The sequence below is a fragment of the Penicillium citrinum genome, assembly GCF_028827155.1.
Source record: "Penicillium citrinum strain IBT 23319 chromosome Unknown utg000009l:1.0-4274883.0:1.0-4276374.0, whole genome shotgun sequence".
Classification (NCBI taxonomy): Eukaryota; Fungi; Ascomycota; class Eurotiomycetes; order Eurotiales; family Aspergillaceae; genus Penicillium; species Penicillium citrinum.
The window spans coordinates 2,078,859-2,106,273 of NW_026622694.1; the positions used below are offsets into that span (position 1 = coordinate 2,078,859).

Here is a 27,415-nt window from a genome sequence, read left to right on the forward strand (position 1 = left end):
CACGTATACTGCTATTTCGTCCATGAATATCAGTTACACACGAACGGGGAGTTCATTTACCAATTGTAGAACAATAGACCATGGTACATTCGCAAGTAAATATGCGCATTAAGCTTGAAGTCATGGCGAAGAAAATTAGAGATCATCTGCTTAAACGCATTGCCAGGCATTCTCATCGGTGTAGTTTCCTGGTCCCTTGAAAACATTGCGACGAGGGTATCGACAATGCTTGCGGTAATATTCCACCTCCGAGCCAGGTCCATTCGAGAATTTGGCTCCGCGAACAGTCTCTGGAGCAACACCTTCCTCAACCCATTTCACCATAGCCATCAGGACATTATTTTCGGGGTGATTGCCATCATAGCTGCGGAAGCCTTGGCCAATACCATAGGCACCATCTCCAGCGCCGCAGTGTCCCATACCACTGATGGTGAAAAAGCGATAGAACTCGTCAAGATCAGAGGGCGCCATATTCATTTCCTTTGCGACGCGGGAGTAGTACCACTTGGAATTATCCGAGCTAATCAGCTGGTCTTGAAGCCCATGATAGTGAAGGACCTTGCCGCCGGCTTTTTGGAAAGGCGAGATATCGGCGTTCCAAGTCTGGATATCGTAAGGATTCTGGGCCAATGCTGCAGCGGCATCCTTGACAGTCCAGTCCTTGGCACTGTATGATGGGTTGTTATACACGACGTAGTCCCACCAATCCTTGCTATACGCGAAGGGCTGGCCATTGTACATGATAGGTGCAGCCAGAATTTCAGATCCTGGTTGCATGCGTGGGTAGATCATGGTTCCATTCAGGCCATGCAGAGGAGATAGGACTTGCTGAGCGGTGTTTACTTGCTCTGGAGAAAGGCAGTCCGTTTTGTTCTTGGAGTTTGACTTGCAGATCAATGTCTCCAGGATAGGCTGGCAGAGATCCGTGTCCTCAATGATGCCATCCTTAGCTCCGTCGATAGCATCACATTGTCGAAGGATTTCCTCGTGAACAATCTTCCACTCTGCAGTGGAAAGATAAGTCTTGGAGGAGGGAGGTCCTGTGATCGGGTAGAAATGCGCACTCCATGAGAGCAATCCAACGAAGTTCATCGCAGGAGCACCTGCAACAACACCATCGAAGTCATTGGGATACTTCTGGATTGATTTCCATCCTTGCCGACCACCCGTGGAGCATCCGAGGTAGTAGCTCTTATCATAACCCTTGTCATAGAATTGCTTGGTCAGCTCCTTGCCGACGACGACTCCGGTGTGAATGGAACGATAAGCGAAGTCTTCAATGACCTCGGGATGATGGTAGAATGGTTTGCCCGAAGTGCCATTGTGTCCGTTGTTAGCTCCGACCGAAGCGAAGCCTAATTGCGCGGTGTAGGCGAGATCGTAATATTGGATACCTGTCAAGATGTCAATATAAGGTCTTCTGTTTTCTTCCTTATGTGTTTACTCACAGCCACCAAGACCACCGTTTCCAGTGCTCAAGAAGCGACCCTTATATTCCCGTGGAAACCAGGCTTCCAATGTGATTTCACTGCTATTGGAAGTGGAAACAGCCATTGCAATACGGCAAAGATCTACCGAGACAGACTGCGAAGATCCATCATTGGAAGCACAGCTAGACACTTGATCCAGAGTCAGGTTGGTGCCGCCCTGCACATACTGAGCGAAGTTGACCTTCACATTTGGGATGTCAATCTTGGCACCGAACTCGGTGCATTTGGTTTGGAAAGCATCTTGGCTTCCCAAGGCCAACGATCCCAAAGCTAACGAAAGGAGTGCACTGAGTCGAGCCATGGCCAACTTTCGACGCCTCAAAGCAAGACAGCCGTTGTCAAAATGAATCAGAATGCAGATCGATCATGATTGATACTTTCGGAGAATATTTATGCTCCTCTGTCACCAACACATTTCTTGCCTGCCCCTCCCCTGTCGATAATTACGGGATATAGCGCAACCGAGAATCGGCACTAACGGAGAGATCATCTCCCGTACGTGTCGAGAGTCGATCACCACCTGATTTAGGAAATATCCGAGGATAAGCCGACACCAGGAGACCTCCAAGGAGGGCGGGGCGAATGATGCGCATTTCCGCTGAAACTGTGGATCGAGATGAAGCAATGGCCTAACGACTATCCTAGAGCGATGTGGGGTGAAAAGCTTCATAAGCAAAACCGGAGATTGCGAAGGAAACCCTAACTCACCCTGATGAGGAATGCGGGGACTCCACAAATGCGGGGGGCAGTGCTCTCTGGCTGTGAAAGTCGGCATTTGGAAGATGACAGCCTGATGAGCCTAGGTAAATCGGCGGATCAATCAGATTTGATCTTGAGAACATCCCCTGTCGCAGTCTGGTTTGCGAAGCTTCGCAGTTTTCCCATCAAAAAATACGCGACCTAAATAGTAGAGATAATGTATGTATCTTGGAGTCCAGCTAGATAAAACTATATTAGAACACTATATTAGCGTTTTAAACCCTCTACCAACCCTAGATAAGGATTATTGTAGTTCTTATTTAAGATGGACTGGGGTGCATCTGACATTGAAAGTGATTCGAAAATGGCATACATATTGGAATTCCCTTTTCCGAAGAACTGCCAGTTCCCAGTGGGCATCTTTGATTGGCCAATGCCTATGATTTACTGTATTCACGCCTTGACTCGATATAGAAGGTCAGGTAGCCTTCCGGAAAATTTTCAATTTGAGGGTATTTAAATATCTCGCAACCATGGGAACTCCATCGATCATACTGGCCAAGGAGAGTTGATATGGATCTATTTGGCATCGTCCAACTTTGTCTTATCTCGAGGGGACTGCCCGGGGGGGGGGACGTATGCTATTATCAACATTTTGGGAAGAAGCCAAGTATGGCAAAACCCAAACTAGTCATAGCAAAAGGCCGCATTCCGCATGAACCTGCAGGCATTGTGCGCTGTGGGGGTTTCGGGTTATGCAAGGTATTTGCTAGTTTTCCCACTGTCCGTTCATTATTAGACGAGGTATCAAACACGTGGATCTGAATCCGGAATGCTATGTTAACCAAGAAGAAGAGGTATACTCTTCGGAATTTTGATAGAAGCTTGGTTGCGGTATAGATGTGATACTGATACACATAGTACTAATAGTAGCGAGTGGCCAGCCAGAAGACACAGAAATTCATAGCTGTGCCGAGTCGATTTGCATATCCAACAAGACTAGGACATAAATATCGTATAACCGCTCATGAACACAGTAGGTGCCATGTGAGTCTGATGGTCAAGATACTGTATAGTATACAGTATAGTATACAGTATCTTGACCATCAGACTCACATTTACGCCTCATATCAGATATCATGCTACTGGTGACAATACTTCCCTACATAAGCAGCAGCATTAGATTCAGTGCTATGGTTGCTAGTAAAGTAGTGTAGACAGCTTTTCCTCTGTTACGATCCTTCATTTCATTTATTTGATTCCTTCTACATACTAGTAATCTAGTACTCTTGTCTTGATCGGTAGCGCACGTTTCGATACTAGTATAGATCAAATTCTAATAATTTCTTTCTTAAGGCTACGCTGCTTAGAGATCTTCTGTTCATAGTATTAGGACCATGTATGGCCTTGGTCTCGCTGAGCTTTGTGAGACCAGCAGATTTGAACAGGCGATTCTAACAGAGTCTGATTGAGAAAAAACCGGGAAAATTCACCGTCAAAGTTTGAGAAAATATGAAAGAGAACCGCAAAGGTATAGACAAGTCAGCGAGGTTCAATGTTTTTCCTTTTCCACCATGGGGTCCGAAAATCCCAAAAAGGAAAATGGTGTTGAAGAGTTCGCCTCGACAATTTCCATCCATCAGAAAGGATCTTGGGAGACCATCGATGAGCTTGAAATTCATTTGATTGGTGAATCGGGAAATGTAACCGAGAGAGACTAGTCCAAAACTACCTGAAGATTCTTAAGACCAGGTTCAGCCTCCCCCCACATCTCGCACTTCTTCGCCCAGATTGCTGAGCGGGTCAACCAAATGCGAACACATGGTAAAGATCTGCAGGGTCCATGCTTCCTCTAGCCTTGAATAGATGTCTTATATTTTCTGACCTCGCAATCATCTCGCATTCGATTCCCCAAAATGACTATGATGTTTATGGCGGTGTCACGGCCATGGACACCAAAGTCCAAATTGGATCATTGTGCTTCTTTTTGTAGTGCTTAATGCCTTTCTGTAACCAATCGGGATAGCAGTGACTACCATCTTACTGAAGCATCCCACACCGTCTTGATAATATGTCAATAGCTATAAAAGCAACGAAAATTCCTCTCGGTGTTGATTGATTCGCAGGTTCTACTACTCCAAGATCCTCCATTGCGATATTCATAAACCATGCCAACAATACAATCCCTCGCTATCTTTGCCGGTATGGCAGGCCTTTCCATCATAGCTTCAGCTGACATTATTGTATGTTCTCCGGCCTTCGATTTTTGTAATGTACCTGCTAACTCGATAGACTGGTGGCCTCCACGGTAATGCATGCCCTAGTGACTGGACCAACATTCAATACAAGGATATTCAACGATGCTGCTACGGTAGCTTGAACCTGGATGGCAATGATCCGTACTGTTGTGTCCACGACTTCACAAGCGGCTTTGACACCTCCGGAGCCATTTCTGATGTCAAGTCGGATTGCTTCCCATTCTGCACTCAAACCAAGCGTGGTCTTCCTACGATAACTAAGGACTCGAGCAATGCTTGTAAAACCAAAGTCGCTTTTACGACTGACGGCTATTCGAGTCTCGTTTCTGCAGCCTCAGCATCCGTTACAGGAACTGCTACAAAGAACTCCGATAGCGATGCAACTACAACTAGCCGGGGAGATAGAACTACTGGGACCGCTACTACCAAGTCTAGCGAGACATCGACCAATATTGCGGGGCCTATTGCAACTGCTGAGGGTTTGGCACTGGGAGGTGCCGCAATTGTTGCTGCGTTCTTCGTGCTCTAGAGCTTGCCCAATTGCTAGGAGATGCTAGATGTTCTTCCGTAATGTGGAGTACTGGAACGAAGTTCGATTTAATTGAATTACCTTGAACTGTACTGCTTGTCCACTTGGAGTAGGACGTCAGCTTCTATTACTAAGTCCTGGCCGCTTGGTAAACAGTCGCATATCACTTCTCTGACCCAGAATCAATATGATCATTCTCTGTAACCATATTGACTAGCGTAATCCGGAATTGGCAGGCCTACAAGTTGCGGGGTGGGTTTCAGCAGGTCATCGCGCTCGATGCTGTAGGGTGAATAGTTAACTAACCCGCGTGGCCTTATTTTCGCGGTGTCCTTTCGTGTCTGTCATCTAGCTCGATAATTTGTAGGTAATCCCGACGTCCGAACCACCACACAGTTCCCATATGAAATAAATATGATGGCAGGGCATGAACGACGATCACAGCTGCGGGGCTTCAATTGGGTCGTTCTGTACATAACTCTCCATTCCCCGTGAAATCAACAGCCTACCAATGAAGGGTGTCGCGATTGTGGAAGGTCACTGCCGCCATCATGGTTTGATTTGCATCCGTATAACGTAGACGATGGAAGCACCATTGTTTCGAACGGGATGGTATCCCGGAACCTTGAAAAAAAGACTCATGAACTAACCGAACTCGTCCAGGGGGACTCCGAATATGGTAATGTTCGTGGAAAGGTTGCGCCTTATCCGAGGATGTATGTCTCAAAAGTTCTGTGGTCAGGAACCTTTTTTTGTCCCTCTGCATCCCGGCCATAGTTGCTGTTTCGGGTGCAAGTTATGACAGGCAGGTTACTCCGCGTGTCAATGTATCGAAGATGAAGACGAAAAAGAATTGGAGGACACAAAGTCAGATCGATCGAAGAGACCTAACCTCTAGGTGGACCTAGGTAGGCTAGCAGGACTAGTATTGAAACAAGTTGTACTGCCTATTACGTAGTATTAGCAATAGCTTCGTATTAAATGGGTAGAAAAAGCTGTCCTATTTATATTTCAAGTGTTGGCTATTTCAAGTGCGAACTTTGGAAGCTCCATGTGCTCGGAATGATCATCCCTTTACGCTGAGGAAAGGCTCCCTCCCCATGGGTCAGAGCATAGCCCAATGCCGGGCGTATTAGTATATTATCTCAACTCCACATAGTATTACGACCAATGCGTCCGCTCATCTTTATTGATAACTCGGTGGTATCCATAGGCTGGAAACAAGGTTAAGCTCCATACTGCATGCTCTACTTACTGGACTTGTGGCCATAATTTGCGGAATCAATAGTTCCGCACTTCACGTAATTCATGAATAATGTAAAATAAGTCTGCAGATAACCTGATTAATATCATAGGATGTCAGGTATAGATTGAGATATCAAAGATCGTTGATTCGCTAACCGCAGATCTAAGATTCGGGGGATCACTGCGGACGTTTATACTCCCGCAAGTACCCCATACTCAGGTGGCTCCACGCCAAGCGATAGGCAGTTTATTGTAACGGTTATCAAGAGTGTTATTGGATACCGCGGGAGAACACATCTAAAAAAGAGAAGTTACTAGGGAAACATGCGGAACAATTCCTATCCTGCAACATTGAACCAAACCGCGTTTAGTAATCTTGTGCGCAAGGCCTGACATGAGTGGGGGCCAGGGAACTGAAAGAATAAATAACCAGGTGAAGCTCCTGTTTTTTATCTGAATGAGATCTATTAATCTTGTAATGGGCCTTGATTACATTACCTTAATAGAGCAAATATGCCTGCAGATAACGTTCGTGTTGCCGTCACGCAAGCCGAGCCTGCGTGGCTGAATCTCGCGGCCGGCGTAGCCAAGACATGCGAGTTGATCGCCGAGGCCGCGAAAAACGATGCTAAATTGATCGCCTTTCCCGAGTGTTGGATACCCGGTTATCCTTGTTGGATCTGGTAGGTTATGAAGCAAGGACCCATGTAATAAAAAAGAGAATTGGTCTGACTTTTTTTGATGTCGAACAGGGCGCGACTGCTCGATGTAGACTTAAATGTCGCTTATGTCAAGAACTCTCTTTGCCTGGACTCTCCAGAGATGCTTAAAATCCGGGGATGTGCCAAGGACAATGAAATTGCAGTGTCTCTGGGATTTTCGGAAAATGACAACGACTCTGTCTACATTGCCCAGGTGATGATTGGTGCTGACGGGGAGATTAAATTCCACCGCCGAAAGATGAAGCCTACGCATATGGAGCGCACAATCTTTGGTGACGCTTCAGGCGAATGTTTTTCAAGCGTTGCAGCGCTTCCATTCGCGAGAGTTGGGTCATTGTCGTGCTGGGAACACATCCAGCCGCTCTTGAAATATCACACGCTTTCCCTGCAAGAGGATATCCATGTTGCCGCATGGCCAATATTGTACCCGCATACCGGAGGACAGGACCTCTGGTCTATGTCCGCAGAAGGTCTGTTGCCTTTAATATCCCAATGGGATTTGTCGCTGACAAAAACGCAGGTTGCCAGAGCATCTCCCAAACATACGCAGTCGAGTCGCAGAGCTTCGTCCTTCATTGTTCGGCAGTGTTAGGAGAAGGCGGCATGGAACTGATGAAGACATCAGGGAGTGCCCTCATGTCATCGCCTGGCGGAGGCAGTTCTGCCATCTTCGGTCCTGATGGCCGACGGTTAAGTGAGCCTGTCGACCAGACCACGGAGAAGATAATTTATGGAGATCTACCCATGGATCTCATTATAGCGACCAAATTGTTTGCGGACCCAACTGGCCATTATAGCCGCCCAGATTTAATGTCCCTCAAAGTCTGCACAAAATCGAAAAAGATGGTCCATGAGGACAAGGGGGAGCTCTTTCAGACAATTGGCGATGATAAGATCGATGAGCAATAGGCCCAATTGGAGATTAGTGTTTAATTTTGACGAAATTCTATTTCTGTTGAACAACCTGTACACTGTAACTGTCCTCGATGATTTAGAATAGATCAGGGTAGCTTTCAAAATTATGAAAGAAGTTCGACAACCCAAAGATTCCATCCTCCTCGGCTGTTGGTATGTTCACCATTGAGATATTGAAATCCTGCTCCTCATCAGCTTCAATATCTCCTCCATTTCGATCGACGCGAGATCGGATATCGAATGCATCCTCCCGTTCCTCGTAAGCGGCATCAGACGTTAGTGGGTCCAACCAAGGATTCGCATGAGACATAACATGAATATTGTGTTGATTGGATTGCCCGCCATGCCGCTCATTACCTGAAAAATCCTGCTCTTGGTCTTTATCGTCAGGCTGTACCAGCGCAAAGCCAACGTTCCAGCGGTTAGCCAAAGCCCGAATGGTCTCGATGCTCTTTTGGCAGCGCAAAGGCCAGTAGGGATTGAGCCCTTCTAGGATGCTCACGGACTGTCTCACCATACGGGTGCTGTGACCTCTAAATGATGCCGATGTTGCTGTTGCATTCATCAGATGAACTATGGATGCACTGAGGATATGATGAATTAAGAGTGGGTTGGCACGTTTGTATCCGTAGGAATTACAATATCCTCGGACAAGTCTAACCATTGAACCGGCAGCAGATGTGATGGATCGCAAAACAAGTGACAATGCTTGAGAAAGTTGATTCTGCTCCGCTTTTAACGCAGCAAACAGCCTCAAAAACGGTGGCATTGTGATCAAGATGGCCATTTGATAAGCCATGTGGAACAGTAGCACAGGCTTTGGTTGTATTCCTCTGGTTATCTCCAGTCGTTTATCAAGTGATTTGATAAAATGACCCAGATTCCTATGCGTTGAAATGAGAACACTGACTTGGTCCGTTGTACTTTGTTTCTCGAAGGACGAGGAAAATCTAGAGCGAATGAGCCTGCCAGCCCGATGTACACGTGCAAAATTGAGGGGAACGTACATTTGATCCATATTTCGGTCTTGCATATACCAGAGCTTGCATTGCCATGCAAAGGAAACTTGGGCCATGTCACCTTTCCCATCGGGGAAGAACGTCTCAATAGCAGGGACGTTGACGCGGCGCCAGGGCAAAATACAATTTCTACCCAAAATCGAAATTGATGTGCGATCTGTCATGTAAAATGACCAAAAAGCCCTTACCGTATCAAGGGATGGCTTGACCAAGTCGGAGGCTATCTCATCTAGTGCTAGGACGTGGAGTCGCAGGTGGACCGCCATACCAGCAGCCATACTTAGAAATGTCCAGCCTAAGTGATCATGTCCCAGGGCCAAGGAACGCCAGGAAAGAATCGAGAGACCTTGGATGATGTAGATTGATGGCGCGTGTTTGAAACATGTGAAGACCAGACTCTCACACAGTTCCGCAAATTTATCACTCAGACTCAATGAATCCGCTTCATTTTCAAACGTCGCACCCGCTGCTAACATGGCAGCGTGCAAAAATAGCAGATCAGGTGGGTGGTTAGGAAAGGTCAGAAAGACTTCTGACGTCTTGTATTGTGTGAATTGATGTTCGCGATTGATGAATTCTAGGAATAGGTTGGCGATTCGATGGACGCGATCCGGGTCATGGGCATAGTACGAGATATGGCGGGGGGTATTGAGCCTGGGCCTTCGATCAGGGCGAATTGCGGTTATCTCTGTAGGTTTAGAACCTGGATCTGAATTAACAGTGACCCCGTCGGCAAGGTTTGTCCGCCACATCATCACACTCAGCTCTTCCATTGCTTGGAGAGATTGGCTTGATTCTGTGACATCTTGAGATTGCCGTTCATTGGAGGCATATTCCGAGCTGGGACGGTTAGTCGGGTCCATATAACCTGGGCCGAAAAAAGGTAGATCATTATTCGCGTTCGAGTTATTCGTTTCTTGATGACGAAGCTCTAACAGGGCTTGTATTTGATTCTCGAGGGATTTGACATATGACTCGTCCCAGTACTTTCGCCTGCAGCTTATCAGTGATCTAATCAACCAACGTAGGAGACCAGTATGTGACTGACTTGCGTGTCTTGGGTTCTTTAATATAAACACAATTCTTGTCCGTCTTCTTGCAATACGAGCATCGTGGTTCAACACCATCACACTACTTGATGATAAGCCTTGTTTATATTGCTCCATGGAATAATTCCAACAGTGGAGAAGCCGGGGCGGGATCTGCGGAATTGTAAAGAGACTCACTCGACGTTTGGAGGCACGGCATTGCTGACATGCAAAGCCAAGTGTCTTCTGCCTTAATTCTGCCATCTGATAGATAAGCGAGCAGGCCAAAGGATATTTCGAAGTTCAAAGATTAAGATTTGAAGAGAATTGCCGGACTATCGAGGAGGGGTGTTTCCCGATTTGGAAGCGATCGATCAGGTGACAATTGATCGAAAAGCCTCGGCTTTCCAATTTCGAATTGTTGCAGAGACAAAAAAAGTGATATCAGAGAAGTTTTCCACTTTAATGGCAAAAACACTTCATTTGGTGGCTAATGCCGTTACAATGATATATACTACATATATCAGTAGGAAAGAGTTTGCTGGCTCCGCTCTCGCTATGAAACTTGAGCTAACCACCACCCTAACTCCACCCCAAGTTTTCCTTCTTGATCATACATGACAAGATGTCCAGCATCTTCAATCAGAGCAACGGTACCAGCTCCGAGCTTTTCCTTCAGTCGTGCAGCTGTTTCTACTGGAATCCACTTATCTTCCTTTCCCCAGACAATATGAACCGGCATCTTTCGTCCAACCTCCAAATATCTATGCTCAATGGTTTCAGTGCTGCGATAATTGGCCTGCACCATCTGCCTGATGAAGCCTTTTCTCCCCTCCTCTGTGGAAACCCAAGGTTTCTTCAGCATCTCCATCGCATCTTTGTCTAGCTCCTTGTATGCTGCTTCTCGGATGTATGATTCTACCACTCCTTCGAATACAAAGCCACTCATGTCATTGAAAAAAGCCGTATTCTCGGTGATCAGTTTGAAAAGAGGTTGACCAAAAGGACCTATAGCCACAACATTTATCAAGCATAGGCTTGCAAACTCACAGCCATGAATCAAATGGGCCCTCAAACTCATGAGACCTCCATGGTCATGCGCAATGACGTGCGGTTTTTGGCACCATGTTGGTGCCCAATCCTCATAGAGTGCAGCGAACACTTCTGATTGTTTGGTAAGATCCGCATCGAGCTCACCTTTATCCTTGAGTGGATCTCTTATATCTCGTAATGCCTGTCCGAGGGGACTTTGACCAAAACCGGGATTGTCGAAGAGATATACGTGAAAGTAGGTACTGAGAGATTCGGCATATGGTGCCCAAACTTGAGATGACCACGGCGTACCGTGAACAAATATAAGTGGGGGCAAGTTTGGGTCTCCCAGCGAGGTCCACCGGACCTGGTATTCGTGTGTAGAAGTGGAGTGGTGGAAGGTTTGTGGGAGGTCAACGGGGCAACGAGTTGTAGTCATATTGGAAATTGAGTCACAAAATAGAATTATTCGATTTCACAAGCGAAAAACTGCATTTGAAATAGAGTCGAGACAATATGAATTATTTAAATATTAATCCCCCCAAATATACATTTGTAATGACTGAGGCCGTGCGTCGTTTATAATTGGCCAATTTGAAAGCAAGAACGGCTCCTATGACATATCCGCTATCCTTGCCCAAATCACGAATGAATCGATATTCGTTGCTATGGGCATCTCGATTTGAAGTTTCTTGAGAGCCTGAGTGATCAACCTGGCACGCTTGTTATACTAGCGACTAATAATATTTTTTCATTTTCGGCCAAGCATCAACTCCGTCCAATAATACCATACCCATTCCCGTGGATAAGTGAGTTTCCATATGACAATGCAGAAGGAATGCCCCCGGGTTCTCAACATGATAGCGAATTGCAAGCCAAGCTTCACCAGCTGGGGAGGTCACAAAAGTGTCACGATAGATGGGCTTTTCAAGGAAGCTATCGGGAGAATCCTGGGAAGCCTCTGCGAGGGACTTCCAAGAGAATTTTCCATGTCCAGAAGCCATTAAGAACGCCTTGTTGGAATGCTTGTGGATGGGATGAGGCGGCTGTAGCTTCGTTGGCTCGGCAATGACAAGCTGGAAAACGATGTCGACCCAGGTGTCATTACGGGTCTCTATCTTGAGATGAGAGTCCAGACCTGGGGCTTTCGGGTTCAATAGAGCCGGCTCCATTGCAGCCAGATTTGCGGGGAGAAAGGTAGTTCCATCCAAGGTCCACTCCCAGGATGAGTTGATTCGTCCGAGTGATAGAAGATGGAACTCGTCGGCATTATCAGCCGGTAGTATAGCTGGGTATGGTGGGAGGTTGTTGGTATCGAGTCTAACCACATCGGCCGTTGTGTTAAGACCGCCATAGTTGATATAAGGCTCGGATACCTTGGGATTATGATCCCCACCTTCGTAGCTGATGGTAGCAAACCCAGAAATAACCTGATTCCCATTCCCGGCGACTCGCATGGTGTAATTAGCGGGGTCATTGTCAAGTTTGATCATGGCTGAGTATCGCTCCCCATTGTAGATCGGAACTTGATGAGCCAACTGTGGCTCGATATAATGACCATCAACCTCATATATGTACATCGGGTGCTCATCAATCGACACTGACAAAGCCTTGATGCTCGCCGCACTGATGAAATTGAAACTTGCCCAACGGCTTTCTGGGTTGACGCTAAACGTGGCATTCGGCCCTTCGCTTGGGACACATCCTGAATTTAAACCGCTAGGAAGCTTGTCAGGGTGGTGCTCCCAATCACCTTGTAAGACAGTCATAAAAGGGTTGCATCTGTTGAGCGTTATTAGTATTTCTTATTTTCGTTCTAACTATTTCACATGCGATGATCTTACCCTTTGTCTGTTAGAGGCTCAGTCACAATTGCTTTGATTTGCGGTGGCTGTAAATCCGTAAGTTCTTGCGGATCTTTGCAGTATACCGAGCCTCCTCCATTGATGAGCACACTATCCGAACAGCTGAAACCGATAGAAGATTAGTACAGTTCCATTGTAAATAGGAGAGGAACTCTCACAAGATATCATATCCTGTCTCCATCATAGCGCGCATATAGGAATCTGAAGTGAGATGGTCCCAGTCGGAGAGAACTACCAGATTGGCGTTCCTTTCGGCGAGTCTCATAGCTTCAATGTCTTCTGGGTCATCAGATATCATTGAAAACGGCGAATCGCTCTGGTCAGCCGGCCTGTCGATGATTTTGTTAGAAATAGAAAGACCTGATTCATACCTGGGCTAACTCACCTAACTTGAATTGCACCATATAATCCATCCATTATGCGGTCTTTATCGTGGGAGTGATACCAGTAAGTTCCCTTTTGGGTGGCCGTCCACTGATACTTGTATGTTTGCCCCGGTTTTATGGCCCACTGCGATAATCCAGATACCCCGTCGGCCCACGGCGTTCCCTTTTGTCTTGTACAAAATCAGCCGACGTAATCCTTGCAATCAGTCGCTCAAACTTACTCAATCCCATGGAAATGTACTGATGTATTGAATGGCAAATGATTTGTGACATGGATCTTTTCCCGTTAGCAACGCAAAGTGTCGTGGTCTCTGACACATACGGTGACATCGTCCCCTTCGTCCATGATCAATGATGGCCCCGGAAATTGATCATTCACAAAGATCATCTCCCGTTCCACGCCATTAGGCGACCCTTTCTGCCACGTGAGGTCCAATTCGAAGTTAACTTGCGCCGCTTGCGCCAGGGCTGCAAGCTCGAGAATGGCCGACAGCCACAACTTCCGAGGCGCCATCGTTGCTCAGGGTGTTCTTTCGTGAGAAAAGTTAACAAACATTCAATTCCTGTGAAAATTTTTGACGCGTGGGAGGGGGCTTTTATTTCCGGTCCTTTCTCTTGCATACTTGCCAAGCTATTGGCCTGCTTCCTTGTTGATTCGCATTCCTGTCGGTCCCAAGGGGTTAGACCAGATAACGGCCACAACAAAAGCGTGGCGAGCATGAGAGAATTACAAAAAGAGAGTTCAGCTACGATGAACTTAAAAGGAGACATAGATTCTCATAAACTGTTCCTTGATCTATTTTAGGTTTTTTTTTCCCCAACATGGGTGCTCAGGGTCGATTTAGCTATACAAATGCTTGATAAAGCCTATAAAATGCACAACATTCTCTGAAAGTACTGGCAGTTGCATCTAAAATTCCAACAGCTAAAATGCCTGGTCTTTTCAATTAATTTTAGATGTATGAAATGCTGTACTACACACGGCCTTCGCGATTTAAGGGAGACTCCAATCAGTCATTTATTTCACAATCAATTTGGACTTCTCTCGCCCTTGATCAAATCAGCCGCACGTTCAGCAACAGCATAGACAGTCGCCATTGGGTTGGCATGAGGAATCAGAGGAAATACGCTAGCATCAACAATGCGTAAATTTTGCGTGCCGTAGACCTTGAGATCTTGGCCCACCACGCCGCCAGCAGAACGAGGAAGCATGGCAGCTGTGCCACAGATATGATGGGTGGCCATGGCATTTTCACAAATACTAGCCTTGATTGACTCGAGATCATTGGAAAGATTACTTGTGTCAAGTAGTTGACTGAGTGCCGACGTAGAAAGCAACTCATACATTCCCCGTACGTTTCTCGACAAGAGCTCGAGATCAGCCTCATTCTTCAAGAAGGCCGCATCCACAATTGGTGAGTCTTGAAATCCTTTGGAATCGGCATGGAGACTCCCTCGCGAAAAGGGATAGCTATTCATAATTCCAAGTAGAGCGAGCTCGGAAGACTGAACGAGGAGGAAAGCATTGGCTGAGGGCTCGTTCGGTCTTTCAATGATTGATTGAATGATTCTATTAGACTGATCTTCAGACTGAGCATAAGCGACCAAAATCTGGTCTTGCTCTTCTTGAGATATTCTGATGGAGCTCAATCCTTTGAAGCCTGGCTGAATATTTTCCAATCCTGCTTTCTTTCCGATTGGGATAGGTATGAGGATCATTAGATGATTCTGAAGGTTTCTTCCGACGTTTGGCTGATCGATCTTTACTGGAACTTCGAGATGAGAAAGTCGCTCACTGTCGCCGATGCCAGAGTACTCAAGAATCATCGGTGAGCAAAATGCCCCTGCAGCTAGAATCACTTCTTTGTTTGCCTTGACCGTCCTGGTCTCTCCATTCTGTTGAACACGGACTCCGGTTGCCACTAGGTCTGTAGTTGAAGAGTTAAATATTATTTCCTGTACTGTCGTTTCCGTTATAATGTTGACATTCGGACGAGATGCGGCTAAAGCACCGTATTGACTGTCCGCGCTACTGCGAAAACCAGTCTTGGGATCGATGGTTGCGAAATACGGTCGGGCTCCGATGGTTTTGTCTCCTGTGAGTATATCGACATCATTGATTCCATATCCATGAGCCTCAAACGCTTTATTCCATGCACGAACAAGGCCCATTCCGACGTGGTCCTTTACGACCGGACAGCTAAGTTGGATAGGGCCCGAACCATCGCTCTGTCCTGTTTGAAACGAAGGCAATTCTTCCGGTGCGGTAACTGTATAGCATTTCTGAAGGTAAGGGCATAGAGATTCCCAAGTCCATTGATCATTCCCAAGCTTCGCCCAAGCATCGATACCTGCCGGCGATGGAGGCACGAATGCAAGGCCATTAATCGCCGATGAACCACCGAGTAATTTCCCAGCAGGGTGATCTTGGGTGCGATTGTTGAGACCAGGCTGACACCATTAGTAATTCTGAACAACAGACCAAGATAATGGGCATATTTATGATACCTGCGCGCCAATCTTCATCTTCCAATCCAGCTCCGAGCCAATCAAGCTATACCAAGCATCTGGGGTTCGGACCCGTGCATCCTGAGTTCGATCCGGGCCAGCCTCTAAGACTGTAACTCGGATATTTGGGTCTTCTGAGAGTCGACATGCAAGAACCAAGCCAGATGTTCCGCCGCCAACTATGATATAATCGGTGGTATCAAGTGGTCCGCCTAGTGCCATGATATGATGAGCGTGGGAATAATGAATGAAGCTGCGTTGAAATGGAAAATATAAACAGAATCAAGGAACTGGAGGCAGTCAGACTTACCCTTGCGATTTGATGTTCAATTAAGAGTCGTCAGCACGAGGCTTTCGATACTGTCTCGTACCCGTTGACCACTCACAATCAACTTGGATACAGTGGAGAGTCCCACTTCTAGGCCGAACGTGGTTAAACCAGGCGAAATAATCCTATGGAGGGTCGCTGTTGTGTTCCTCCAGTAGATACCATTGGTTGAATTGACCCATTCAATGGTTTTTCCTGATGTGATCAACGATTGTCCGCTACAAGTATTACAAGCAGTACTTCTGGTCGTCGACTGGCGCTGAGTTTCATCCACAACTCCCAAGTTGGCTGATGGGTCTTTAGCTGCTCTGCCTTTTGTTCTTGGTTCCATGAGACTGACGATAGATATGAGGCCGTTAAGTTTAAGAGATACTAGTAAGCGAGCTGCATGTCTTATTTCCGAAAGGTGCGTTATCAGATTTTATATTGCCCAACCCAATACTACTGGGCAATAGCATTGGCAATATAACATGTAAGTACCAACCACGGGGTAATTCCGAGATGAACCGCAGCAATAGGATCATTGCATTTCGGGATGTCGATGTTTTTTTCTTTCGAATGTACTACCAAGCTTAGTAGTTCTCTGGAAAGAATTGATACTCTAACACGAGTAGTGTATCGCAGACAGATAAATCCTTGTAGATGCATTACTAATGAGACTTTACCAGCAGCAAGTAGTTACTATGTACTTCTTGTAGTAATTAATTGCAACGTAGAAAACCCAGAAGCCTACTGATAATAAAATTATCATTAACTATATGAGTAGAATTTAAAGAATGCCTCTTACCATTTTAATGATCAATTTTATCGTACATTTACATAGTATCGACTCTATTCTGTGCAATTGTTGATGTCCACTAAAATTGGCCCGCATTTTCTCCGCAATTCAACGAATCTCCGAAAGTCTTGCAGTTTCGCCCGCAATTTTCCACTTCCTCCAAGTTCTTTGTTTCCTCCCGTCCACTTCGAGTCTAATCAGCCAACTTGTCCATTGATGTTTATTTATTGATCTACAATATAATCTACGATGGCCGTACCAGGTACAAATGGCACGCCCCGCCATCTATCTGAACAGACTCCCCTATTGCGAGAAGAACCCGCCAGCATTAAACCGGGCGATCGCCAGGAACAGGTACAAATCGAGGAGCCCAGCACTCGAGAATTGCTTGTAATTTTATGCAGTATCTGGATGGGTGTTTTCCTCGCAGCTCTTGGTATGTATCAGATCTCTGCCGAATACTGCATACTCCGAATATTGTATACACAAATATATGCATGATCCGGCTAATCATTTCCCTCCTTAGATACGACGATCGTTGCAACGCTCTCGGGCCCCATCTCCTCCTCTTTCAATTCTTTCTCGTTACTATCCTGGCTGGCTACTTCCTATCTTATTTCAAATGCTGCATGCCAACCTTTGAGCGGCCGCTTAACCGATATCTACTCGCGTCGGTGGGGGTTGGTGGTGTCCAATGTGTTCTTCGCTCTGGGGAACTTGATTTGCGGTTTGGCGAATACGCAATGGACGATAATCCTCGGTCGTGTCGTTGCAGGAATGGGTGGCGGGGGTCTATTGGTAATTTCGACCTTTGTTACCTCTGACTTGGTTCCTTTACGCAAGCGAGGTGTCTGGCAGGGTGTTGGAAACATTTGCTATGGTGTCGGAGGCGGACTGGGAGGTGTGTTTGGTGGCTGGATTAACGATACGCTGGGCTGGCGCTGGGCTTTTTTGCTTCAGGTCCCTTTCTTAGTGGTATCGGGAATCTTGGTCGCATGGAAGGTGAATATTCCCGTGAAGAATTCGGACAAGTCTCGAATCAAACGTGTCGACTTCCTGGGTGCTATCACCTTGGTGATCACGATGGTCACACTACTACTGGGCCTGAACACTGGAGGTAACCAACTTCCCTGGTCTCACCCTTTAGTCCTTGTTTCGTTACCGCTCTCCGCGGCATGTCTCGGTCTATTCGTTTACATTGAGGCCCGAGTTGCATCTGAGCCCATCATCCCCATCAAACTACTGCTCGATCGAACAGTCGCCTCGGCTTGCCTGACGAATTGGTTCACCACGATGGCGGTATTTGGTCTTCTTTTCTATCTTCCTCTTTACTTCCAGATACAGGGTATGTCGGCAACAGCGGCTGGCGTACGCTTGATTCCCCAGGCCATCGGCACTTCTATTGGATCTCTCGCTTGCGGCTTTATCATGAGGGCGAAGGGCCAGTATATGATCCTGAATTACCTAGCCACAGGTCTCCTGGCAATCTCAGCTGGGTTGATCTGCACATTGACCTTGAACACACCTGCCTGGCTTCCTTTCCTCTATTTCTTCTTGATGGGGACCGCCTATGGCAGCATACTAACCATCACACTGGTGGCCTTGATTTCTGCTGTAGACCACGAGCATCATGCCGTGGTAACATCTGCATCGTATGCTTTCCGTAGCACTGGAAGTACGATCGGAATCACAATTGCCTCGGCCGTCTTTCAGAATACGCTCAAGATCGGTCTCTGGTCTCGGCTTGGTAATCTAAAAGAGGCCGCAAAATGGATTACACGTCTCCGAGATAATCTGGAAGAAATCCAAAGGCTCCCTGCTGCCTGGATACCTAGAGTCCTTGACGCCTACATGATATCTCTGCGTGGGGTATTCTTGACTCTTTTTGGGCTCACAATCCTGGGAGGATTGACTGGTCTTGCGATGCGTGAGCATAAACTACACGACAATCTTGCTCGACGGTAAAGAGTATCCGCGAAGTATTAAAAAGTGTCTAAAACCATGAGTCTATAGTAAAAGAAAAGGATTCTTGTATACTTTTTCTACTCTGCAATAAAAATCATCCCTCACCGCCTGCACTCTTCGTATGGCCCGCCTGTAACCGCCCGTCTTCTTCGACTTTGCGCCAATTCTGCATTTATTTCTGGCTTCTCTGGTTGGCTGCAGTCGAATTCTTTCTGCACCTGATTTGATTCATCGTCTCCATTCGGCCCGCTTTTGTTCTGACCCGCTGCAGCTCAGCTATCCGCCAGTGGCGAGACGTGGCGACGTATTTGATCAGCGCAGAACGGCTACACCGCTCGAAGAGTCGAGGACAGGAAAAAGAGAAAGGAGAAAAAAAAAGTACGGAATATAGAGCAAAGGTTGTACGAGATTGGGGTCTTAGTGGAGGTTCGGTGATCTGTCTAAAGACTTGCTGTGCGCCCACCTTTCGGATTGCCTGATCTTTGTTTCAATCTAATTGTCGGACCAGACTTGAGACGGTCATTGACATCAGGTTAATTTGCTTGTGACCTCTTTTTTCCTTCGCTTTCATCTCGACCTTTCTTTCTTTTCCTGTTTCCCTCTCCTCGGCCTCCCTCTACGATTTCTTTTCATCACCCTAGTCACTTACAGTTTTGCAACGGTCGTTCCCTGCTGGATAGGGTACCAACCCGTGGCACGATTACTTCGCCTAAGCCGAGCCCAAGTACAGAGACGACAGTAGTTCGATAACTCCACAAAGGACTGGAATCTTTACGGGTTGATTGATGAGTGCCATGGAGGTGGAGAGCGATAGTGAAGGAACAGTCATTGGGAACAAAGAGGGATATAGAGTATGTCGCAACCCAACGCCACCACGCCAACGACGCCGTCGAATCCTCCTATCAACCGACAGCGCATTCGCTGATACGGTTCTTCCGTCCCTTGTCCGAAATCCTCATATAGAAATACGCCTAATTACCGATGAACCATCAGCGTTATTGACAGGGACCAACAAAATCCCCCATTATATGGATACAGTGGATGGCCAAACTTTCGATAAGAAAACCGGAGCAAGGAAATGGCTCAAGGCGAAGACCGCCGAACTCTCCGAATGGGCAGATATGCTTTTGGTTGCTCCCATTGACGCTGGCGCTCTGGGATCGATGCTCGCAGGGTTAACGAACACTTTGACCCTGGCTCTTCTGCGGGGCTGGGTATCGTCAAAACCTGTCATTCTCATCCCGGGTATGACTGTATCAGAATGGGATCACCCATTAAGTACTCGTCAGCTGGAAGAGATCAAACGATTTTGGCCTTGGATCCGGACAGTCAAACCTGTATTATGGAAGTCTAACGGGCCCGAAGATCTCACGACGCTTCCATGGGATGGACTGAATGATCTTCATCATTTGCTGGAAACGTCTTTGCATCTGGCACCAGGGGAAGCCTCCATTGACAGAGAAACCGCACTCATAGAAAATCAAACAAAGACACCATCCACGTCAGCTGTAACCCCTTCCTCTCAAGCGGCCTCTGATGCCAAAGCTGCATCCGCTCTCCGACACCTTCAAACACATTGGCCAAATCCCGAGGTCAAGGTGCGGTCGTTGCCACTCGAAATTTGGCTTATCATATTTGAAAATCAATTAGCCGATTGGGAAATCGCGAAAGCAGTCGGCATTCCAACGAACATCCCCGTTCCACAGGAATGGCAAAGTCACTTGTTGAAAATGTCCACCCCGGCTTCTCTCGAATACACTATCCTTCGCGGCTCATTTGCTGCGATAACGAAACGTATAGATGCTCTGCCACGCTGGAAACCGCTCTCCGATCTTGCCTGTCATCTCATCGTCAAGTTCTCTCGAACCGATATTCTCACCTATCTCACCGAAAAACATCTTGATCTCCTTTGGACAACATCTCGCTTGACTAACATGCCCTATCGAGCATCGGCAATATACGGCAACCCAAAGGTCCTAACATGGTGGCGTGACGCCCCCGCCTTACCCAACAAAGAATACATGGCTGATGCAATGGATGGCGCCTCGCGTGCTGGCTTCACTCACGTATTGGACTGGTGGTTGAACTCCGGTCTTCCATTGCGATATAGTGAGCGTGCTTTGGAATCTGCCAGTGCCGAGGGTCAAGTTGCTGTTCTAGCTTGGTGGAAGCAGGCCTCAGCCAAAGCTTCCCCATACAATCCAGTGCCGTTAAAAGTGGGCAAATCGGTCCTTTTAGCAGCACAGTCCGGAAGAACGGCATCTTTGGCGTGGTGGGATGCCTCTGGTATTCCATATAGCCATGCCGAGAACGTTGCTCGCATTGCTAGTACCCACGGCCATGTTCATGTCCTTGATTTCTGGCACCAATTGAAGGGTCCCAAGATGATTTTCGATAATCAAGTGTTGGTGGGCCCGACAAAGAACGGCCACGACCACGTTTTACAATGGTGGAAGGACTGCGGTTTGCGCGTCGAATTCAAAACCTGCGATATTGAAGAAGCCCTCGAGGATGCGGTTTCTGGCACTGATGAACGGGTTCGACGCTGGTGGGAGCGAAATGGCCTGAACCTAGGCCTTGGGACACGAGAATGGATGAAGCCCAAGGTGCTTTGATCTTGAATCTCGCATGATATTTATACTTTTGGGGAAGGTTCCGGCGTTTGATCGTCTTGGTTGGAGTTGGACATAAGCAGTTGCATTACATTTGTCCCTACCCGTCATTTATCTCCTTTTTTGGGCAAGCTGCCCTTTTTATGAAGCGATGACGAACAAATTCAAATTGTACTAAATATGCCTACATAATTCGCATCAATATGATTATGCACAGAGAAGATATCATATTCTTCATTCGTTCTTTAGTTCACTCAGTATACGGATTACTCGAATATGTCGACATTCACGCTTTCAATGCCGTAGTTGTCTTTTAATGCATTGGTTATCCATGACATACCTGTGTGCGAGCCCCAATGTCCTTAGCACACGAATAAAATTACTAATGTCTGCTCATAAAAGGTTTCATATTCAGAGGATGCTATTTGTAGTAGTTATTGGTTGGCTTCATACCTGACTTTGTTGTGAGGGCGGACTGCTTTTCTTTGCTTCTCGCCCTTTGGCCTGTTTTTTTTTTCTACACCACGTTCGATTCAAAGCAGATAATCACGTATAATTAGCTCATACGAGTTAAGCTCTATTTATGACTTGGTAGACCAATCTCTGATGGAGGGACATTATGGTCTTGGTGTAAATGAAAGACCAGGCTCTAACCTCAACTTGAATTTGATGAACAAAAGAGCGGGAAACCCAGCAGTCGAAAGAAGTGGATTCTGTGGCTGTTCCTTTGTTTACAGCAGAAGTTTGAAGCAAGTTTGACCACTGCCTTTGAGGACAAGGATTTCTGTACCTTGTAAACGAGATCGAGTACATGCTAGTACGTATACTACAACAGTCAAACTTAGCGGCTACTGGGAGTTTACGAGCCCAGGATAAACCCCAGAGACAGTCGTGGCAATACTATTGAAACAGTATTTAAGCTTTTACATCTACCTAGACGTCAAATGTGGAAGATAAGTATCTTTTTCGTCACTAGTCACAAGTGCAAGGCAAGGGCCATACCCTCTATTGAGTATCATAGGATAAGTCAACTCGTTCTGAGGCTTACTGAGGCCCGAGTCTCTTTGTAATTTATAGGCTTCTTTATAACCATGGAACTGTCGTGAAATATCTAAATATATTCATCTATGGAGTTGAAGGAGATGGGTTATGTAGGCCGCTCTCCTTGGAACGGCTTTGGTCTCAAAGCGGCCCAAGGATGATCGAGAGATTGAAAGATGAAATAATGATTGATTCTCTTTCAGGATGTATGTATACTCTCGAAGCTCTCAAAGAGGGCGTGGACAAAGATTCTCAAGTATTTAATAGTGTTGACTTGAACCGCCTTCAAGCTTGAAGGCTCCTCGACGATCAGTCACTACCAAACATCAGATTAAGAATTGCAACATTAGATTTGTCACTTTACAACTCAATACAATTACACTATTATGTCAACAGTAGAAGAATTTCTTGAGTGGGTATGTTTGAGGGGAAATGAAGCGGCAGTCATAAATCCTTTTTTACATGAAAGTGCGTGGAGAGCGCTGAGCTTGGTGCGACAAGATGGAATTGAAGAGTTGAGGCGAAGAGCTGTCATAAGATATATGCTCTATATACACCGGGCACTAGGAGATGTAGTTGCTCAGGGTGGAGAAGCAGATGGGCAAAGAGTAAAGGATTGGATTCAATATCTGCTTCCAGGGCTTATGCGGTAATGGCCTGGTGGTCCACAGCGTCAGTCCGTTAATGTGTTCAATCTGAGCCAACTATTTTGGAAATATCGAGCCACATGGTTAAGTGAAGGGATCAACATGTTATCAGGATATAATAATGCTTACGAACCTCCGCCTCGGAGTCATCTGGTGGCACCTTCTGGACGGCCTCGTTTTCCGGGCGTTGCACCGATTGCACCTCAAGCGCTTGGTAACAGTCCTAGTGCTGGTCCTAGTGCTGGCCCTAGTGCTGGAGTATTAACGGCACCTTACTCACTTGTACCTACTTCAGCACCTATCGCTGGGCCTGACGACAGACCATTTGAGCGCATCCCCCCACCCGGGCCTGCTTTTATACCACCAGGACCAGCATTTTTACCACCAGCAGATGTCAGAACTCGACATGCATCTGCCCCCCCCCCCCCCTGGATCAGTAGATGATAAGCCTAACCTGCTTGAAGAGTCGGAAAGGCCCAGATCTGCTGGACCTAGGAGTCCAAGGGCAGCTCCCCTAAGATCACAACAATTCAGGTTTCCGCGATGGCAGCATATTGGGCCCTCGAGCCCTCGACTGGGTGCAAGGAGCACTGTTCAACTTACACAGGAGATGAATCGTTGGCAGAGGGAAAGTCAAACTCACAAGACTAGGATCGAAGATATGTTCCGTAGCGCAAATCTGAATTTGCTGATTTCAGCGCTCCGGAAAGATGAGCGATGGCGGACGTTCATGGTTGAGGGCGACCAATTGATGGCAATGTGGCAGGCATGGTATCAGGATGTTGAGAATAACATTATCTGGCAGCAACGCTGGGAACAGCAACATCCCTTCTGGGAGAATGCCGTGAAGGCTTTGGTCAATGAAAGAACCCCAAATATTACTGATCCAAATGGGAAAACTTTCACACAACTCCACGAGGAAATCATGACAATAATGAATCATAGAGACGATCTTAAAATCCAAGAGAATAGATATATTCGAATGTCCAATCACTTGCTGATGGAATTGTCTAAACAACTGACTGCGCCACGTAGTCCCTTAGAATGGCAGCATCGACTTGATTGGGAAGAGTTTGGGTTTGACTACAGCTCAGATAGCATCCGTTATAATGCCCATTTTGATGTTGTGAGGCCCAGAACCGGCGAGATATTACACGCTTTTGACAAACGACTCCATTTATTTGTCAAAGATTTTCAAGATCCTAGATCCATCAGCCATAATATGATGTGGATTAATGTCATGGATCTTCGCATCGGTGGTCTGGTACTTATGATTAGAAAGGCCTGGCATCTACGACGTGAGAATATAACTATCTGGTTCAGTTCCAAGTCAGTGGATGATTACAGTATGAATATATCTGATGAGGAGGCTCTTATATCCACTGACTTGGATTTTATCACTGCAATTGCTTTCGCCATGAGAGCTAAATATCCCGAGTACGCTGGGAGGAGACCCAAACATGGCCGGAATTATATGGAACGCGCGCCACCTCGATACACATTTCTTGTTCGTACCAGGTCGGAGGTATCAAGGCGGGTTAATCCTGTACAGGGAGTCCTTCCGACAGAATTCTCTCAAAAAAAGATTTCTGATGCGAGAAGGCCCGTTTCAGTCACGCCAGCGGATCATCGGCAAGATACTACCACATCATCTACGCCCCGCCGGGGCCCTAAAGGCGGTTGGATCACAAAGGATCCTGGAACTGTGCATACTGCAAGATCCAAACAGCTCATTCAGGCTGCACAGAATGCCGAGGCACAAGGCAATTACCAGGCCAGACGAGAGTTCCTGCTTCAAGCTACAGAGGAACTTCTCCTGAGACTTCGCAGACAATCTATGACAGGATTTCAACCTCTGCAAACTCGGCAAGTCAGCGAGCCCCAGCAATACCTGGAGCATCTGGAGCTCCAGCGAAGTCGGACAGCCGATCAACCCCTGCTATTCATGGAACCTCAGCAACCTCAACAGCCACAACAGCCACATCCATTTGGATCACAGCCAGCTTGTCTGGGCTCTGAGTTCAATCTCTCGCAGGTGGATCTTATACAGCTCAATCTTCTACAGGTCGATCTTTCGCAAATTGATCTTTCGCAGGTCAATCTTCCGCAGTATATGTGGTACAATCCTCCAATTTACGATCCTAATGAATTTCTTGAAGGAGAGCAGCTAGTTCAGGCAACTCTGGAGCCAGTAACTCAGCAACCCCAGCAGACTAGTCTTAGCTCGGAGTTTAATATCAATGAATTTCTTAACGAGATCGCAGATGAAAATGACGATTCTGATCTTCTGCGGCTCGCTAGTCTGCCTGGGCGGACCACAGATCCAGCGTACGAAGAGACTATGAGGGAGTTGTTGTTTGAGATGGAAGAAGGCGATGCTCGTCAACAGATGGAAGCCTTTTTTGGAGCGGGAGACCAGACAGGTGCCAATCCTGAAACAGGTGATCAGCAGGGAGAGAAGCGGAAACGTGATGATTATGATTTTGACAGCTCGGATGAGCAGCTAGAGAAGAGACTGAAAAGCTTCTTGGAGACGAGTCAGGAGTGAGAGACCCTTTTTAACCCTACGTTATAAAATCTAATGTAGATTTTCAATGGTTCCCAACCTTCTGAACCCGATTGAAGATTTTTTTGCTGAGCTCAAAGGATTCGTCAAATGTAACTGAGATTACTGAGAGAAAGATACGGAGTGAGGATTTGATATATTTCTTGAATGGTGTATTAATGCGGTCGGTGGGAAAGAAGAGAGCGCCAGAGGCCATTTTCGACATGCGGGCTTGAATGTAGAAGTTTTTGAAACCCCTTGTGACCTTGCCCCAGTCATTCTTCCACTTGGTGTTCATCAATTATTGGCTTTGAAAATTCCTCTGGGTCCGATAGCGCTTTTTCCATCGATTCCGTGATTGTCCTTTTGCGCGGATTTCGGCATCATTGTTTACTTGAGGAACGAGCTCCTGCTGGGAGTAACTGATAGTAACGCCCTTATCAATTTGAACCTTTTCTTGCTACAGTAGCGCCCAACATTGCTTTCCCTACCAAGAACACAGAAAGGCTCTTTCAAACCCTGATCATATGATCGGGAGCTTCCGAATATGGTTAGATCCATGCTCGAGATCATGTTTCTCTGTGTATTGGTCAAGTCAATTTCGAGTATGACTGACTGTACCAGATTGAATAGTTTGTAATATCAATTTAGTTCACACCCCTGTACCCCGCATCAAAACCGTCCCTTCGCAAAACTCATTTTCCCTTCTCTCCATCTACAACTCCACTTTGCGGATCGGTCCGCTACCGTTCAGGTTTTTATTGATATCCACTTGTGATTTTTCTGGGCACGCATAAATATGGCAGATACCAGAGTCCATAATTATTATGCAATCTTTGGGATTCCCCAGTCCGCAGATTCGGCTACTATTAAGTCTACGTACAAAAGATTGGCTTTGGCTCAGCATCCGGACCGTCGGAGGAATGAGCCTAGTGCGACAGCTGACTTTCAACTGGTCAGCTTGAACTCTCTGTTTCCTAATCGTGTGCCATCTCTGATATTGCTGTATTCAGCTTCAGGAAGTATATGAGCATCTCTGTAATTTCGATAAACGTCGAGAATATGACAAGATGTATCTATCAACCATACGTCCCCGAGAAATCAAGGATCAAAAGGTAGCGAAACTACGCAAACAAATACAGGAGCTCAACATTAAGCGCAAGACACCGGAGAGGTTATTAAACAACGCGAAAAAGGATCTGTTTAGACTATACGCAGAAAGAGACAGTCTCAAGGGAGAGAAAGAACGTCTCAAGATGGAAAAGGCGGCGAAGGAGACATGGTGGCTATACATATACTCCTTTCTGCCAGGTAAAGCGGCAGAATTTACGCAAATGAGTCGACGACAAGAGTCTGCCATAAGTACGATGGCAGGGATTCAACGAACAAAAGAGAGGGATATCGATCTCAAAACGAAGTATGTTCGAACACTAGAGGAACGCATTCGGTCTATATCCTCTGGTGAGGATAAAAATAAAACAGAGATTAGGAAGGTAGAGGAGGACTATCGCGAAAAGATGTTGCAGCAGGAACAAGAAATAAAATTGACAGAATTGAGGAAGAAGAGCGAGCAAGCGTTTTACGCTAGGCCCTCGACCCAGACACATTTCAGGGAAGAATACAGCCATTTCCAGGGGACAAGTGCTTGGGATTTTTGATGTTTTCATAAACTTGTCTAGTGAAATGCAAGCGAAATATCTCACTAACCATCGAAAGAGCCCGAGCTTTGTCAGAAAACCGTGCCTAGATCCGTGCCCGGTGGGGTATTGAAATTATATTGAAATGCTGTTTAGCAATGAATCT

At 46.5% G+C, this 27,415-nt stretch overlaps 11 protein-coding genes across 11 annotated transcripts; 6 read left to right on the forward strand and 5 right to left on the reverse strand.

Moving 5' to 3' along the window:
- Positions 1–150: 150 nt before the first annotated feature.
- On the reverse strand, positions 151–1,791 carry faeB-2 (putative feruloyl esterase; the record flags this gene model as incomplete). The annotated part of the gene is made up of 2 exons (XM_056649159.1): positions 151–1,394; positions 1,449–1,791. 2 exons carry the CDS (start codon positions 1,789–1,791, stop codon positions 151–153), a joined length of 1,587 nt encoding a protein of 528 aa, XP_056496290.1.
- A 2,566-nt stretch (positions 1,792–4,357) lies between these two features.
- N7469_010255 (uncharacterized protein) lies at positions 4,358–4,976 on the forward strand (the record flags this gene model as incomplete). The annotated part of the gene is made up of 2 exons (XM_056649160.1): positions 4,358–4,432; positions 4,482–4,976. The coding sequence occupies 2 exons, from the start codon at positions 4,358–4,360 to the stop codon at positions 4,974–4,976; spliced, it is 570 nt and encodes a 189-aa protein (XP_056496291.1).
- A 1,758-nt stretch (positions 4,977–6,734) lies between these two features.
- N7469_010256 (carbon-nitrogen hydrolase family protein) lies at positions 6,735–7,852 on the forward strand (the record flags this gene model as incomplete). Its single annotated transcript, XM_056649161.1, has 3 exons — positions 6,735–6,904; positions 6,974–7,413; positions 7,464–7,852. 3 exons carry the CDS (start codon positions 6,735–6,737, stop codon positions 7,850–7,852), a joined length of 999 nt encoding a protein of 332 aa, XP_056496292.1.
- Positions 7,853–7,934: 82 nt separating this feature from the next.
- N7469_010257 (fungal specific transcription factor domain-containing protein) lies at positions 7,935–9,740 on the reverse strand (the record flags this gene model as incomplete). The annotated part of the gene is made up of 1 exon (XM_056649162.1): positions 7,935–9,740. One exon carries the CDS (start codon positions 9,738–9,740, stop codon positions 7,935–7,937), a length of 1,806 nt encoding a protein of 601 aa, XP_056496293.1.
- A 721-nt stretch (positions 9,741–10,461) lies between these two features.
- Positions 10,462–11,376, reverse strand: N7469_010258 (alpha/beta fold hydrolase; the record flags this gene model as incomplete). The annotated part of the gene is made up of 1 exon (XM_056649163.1): positions 10,462–11,376. One exon carries the CDS (start codon positions 11,374–11,376, stop codon positions 10,462–10,464), a length of 915 nt encoding a protein of 304 aa, XP_056496294.1.
- A 298-nt stretch (positions 11,377–11,674) lies between these two features.
- Positions 11,675–13,702, reverse strand: abr2 (laccase abr2; the record flags this gene model as incomplete). Its single annotated transcript, XM_056649164.1, has 6 exons — positions 11,675–12,719; positions 12,782–12,904; positions 12,961–13,131; positions 13,188–13,358; positions 13,410–13,465; positions 13,511–13,702. The coding sequence occupies 6 exons, from the start codon at positions 13,700–13,702 to the stop codon at positions 11,675–11,677; spliced, it is 1,758 nt and encodes a 585-aa protein (XP_056496295.1).
- Positions 13,703–14,217: 515 nt separating this feature from the next.
- Positions 14,218–15,918, reverse strand: N7469_010260 (GMC family oxidoreductase; the record flags this gene model as incomplete). Its single annotated transcript, XM_056649165.1, has 2 exons — positions 14,218–15,639; positions 15,697–15,918. 2 exons carry the CDS (start codon positions 15,916–15,918, stop codon positions 14,218–14,220), a joined length of 1,644 nt encoding a protein of 547 aa, XP_056496296.1.
- Positions 15,919–17,051: 1,133 nt separating this feature from the next.
- N7469_010261 (uncharacterized protein) lies at positions 17,052–18,767 on the forward strand (the record flags this gene model as incomplete). The annotated part of the gene is made up of 2 exons (XM_056649166.1): positions 17,052–17,238; positions 17,329–18,767. The coding sequence occupies 2 exons, from the start codon at positions 17,052–17,054 to the stop codon at positions 18,765–18,767; spliced, it is 1,626 nt and encodes a 541-aa protein (XP_056496297.1).
- A 794-nt stretch (positions 18,768–19,561) lies between these two features.
- N7469_010262 (uncharacterized protein) lies at positions 19,562–21,382 on the forward strand (the record flags this gene model as incomplete). Its single annotated transcript, XM_056649167.1, has 1 exon — positions 19,562–21,382. One exon carries the CDS (start codon positions 19,562–19,564, stop codon positions 21,380–21,382), a length of 1,821 nt encoding a protein of 606 aa, XP_056496298.1.
- A 2,346-nt stretch (positions 21,383–23,728) lies between these two features.
- N7469_010263 (uncharacterized protein) lies at positions 23,729–25,615 on the forward strand (the record flags this gene model as incomplete). Its single annotated transcript, XM_056649168.1, has 1 exon — positions 23,729–25,615. The coding sequence occupies one exon, from the start codon at positions 23,729–23,731 to the stop codon at positions 25,613–25,615; it is 1,887 nt and encodes a 628-aa protein (XP_056496299.1).
- Positions 25,616–26,682: 1,067 nt separating this feature from the next.
- N7469_010264 (DnaJ domain protein) lies at positions 26,683–27,270 on the forward strand (the record flags this gene model as incomplete). Its single annotated transcript, XM_056649169.1, has 1 exon — positions 26,683–27,270. One exon carries the CDS (start codon positions 26,683–26,685, stop codon positions 27,268–27,270), a length of 588 nt encoding a protein of 195 aa, XP_056496300.1.
- Positions 27,271–27,415: the final 145 nt, after the last annotated feature.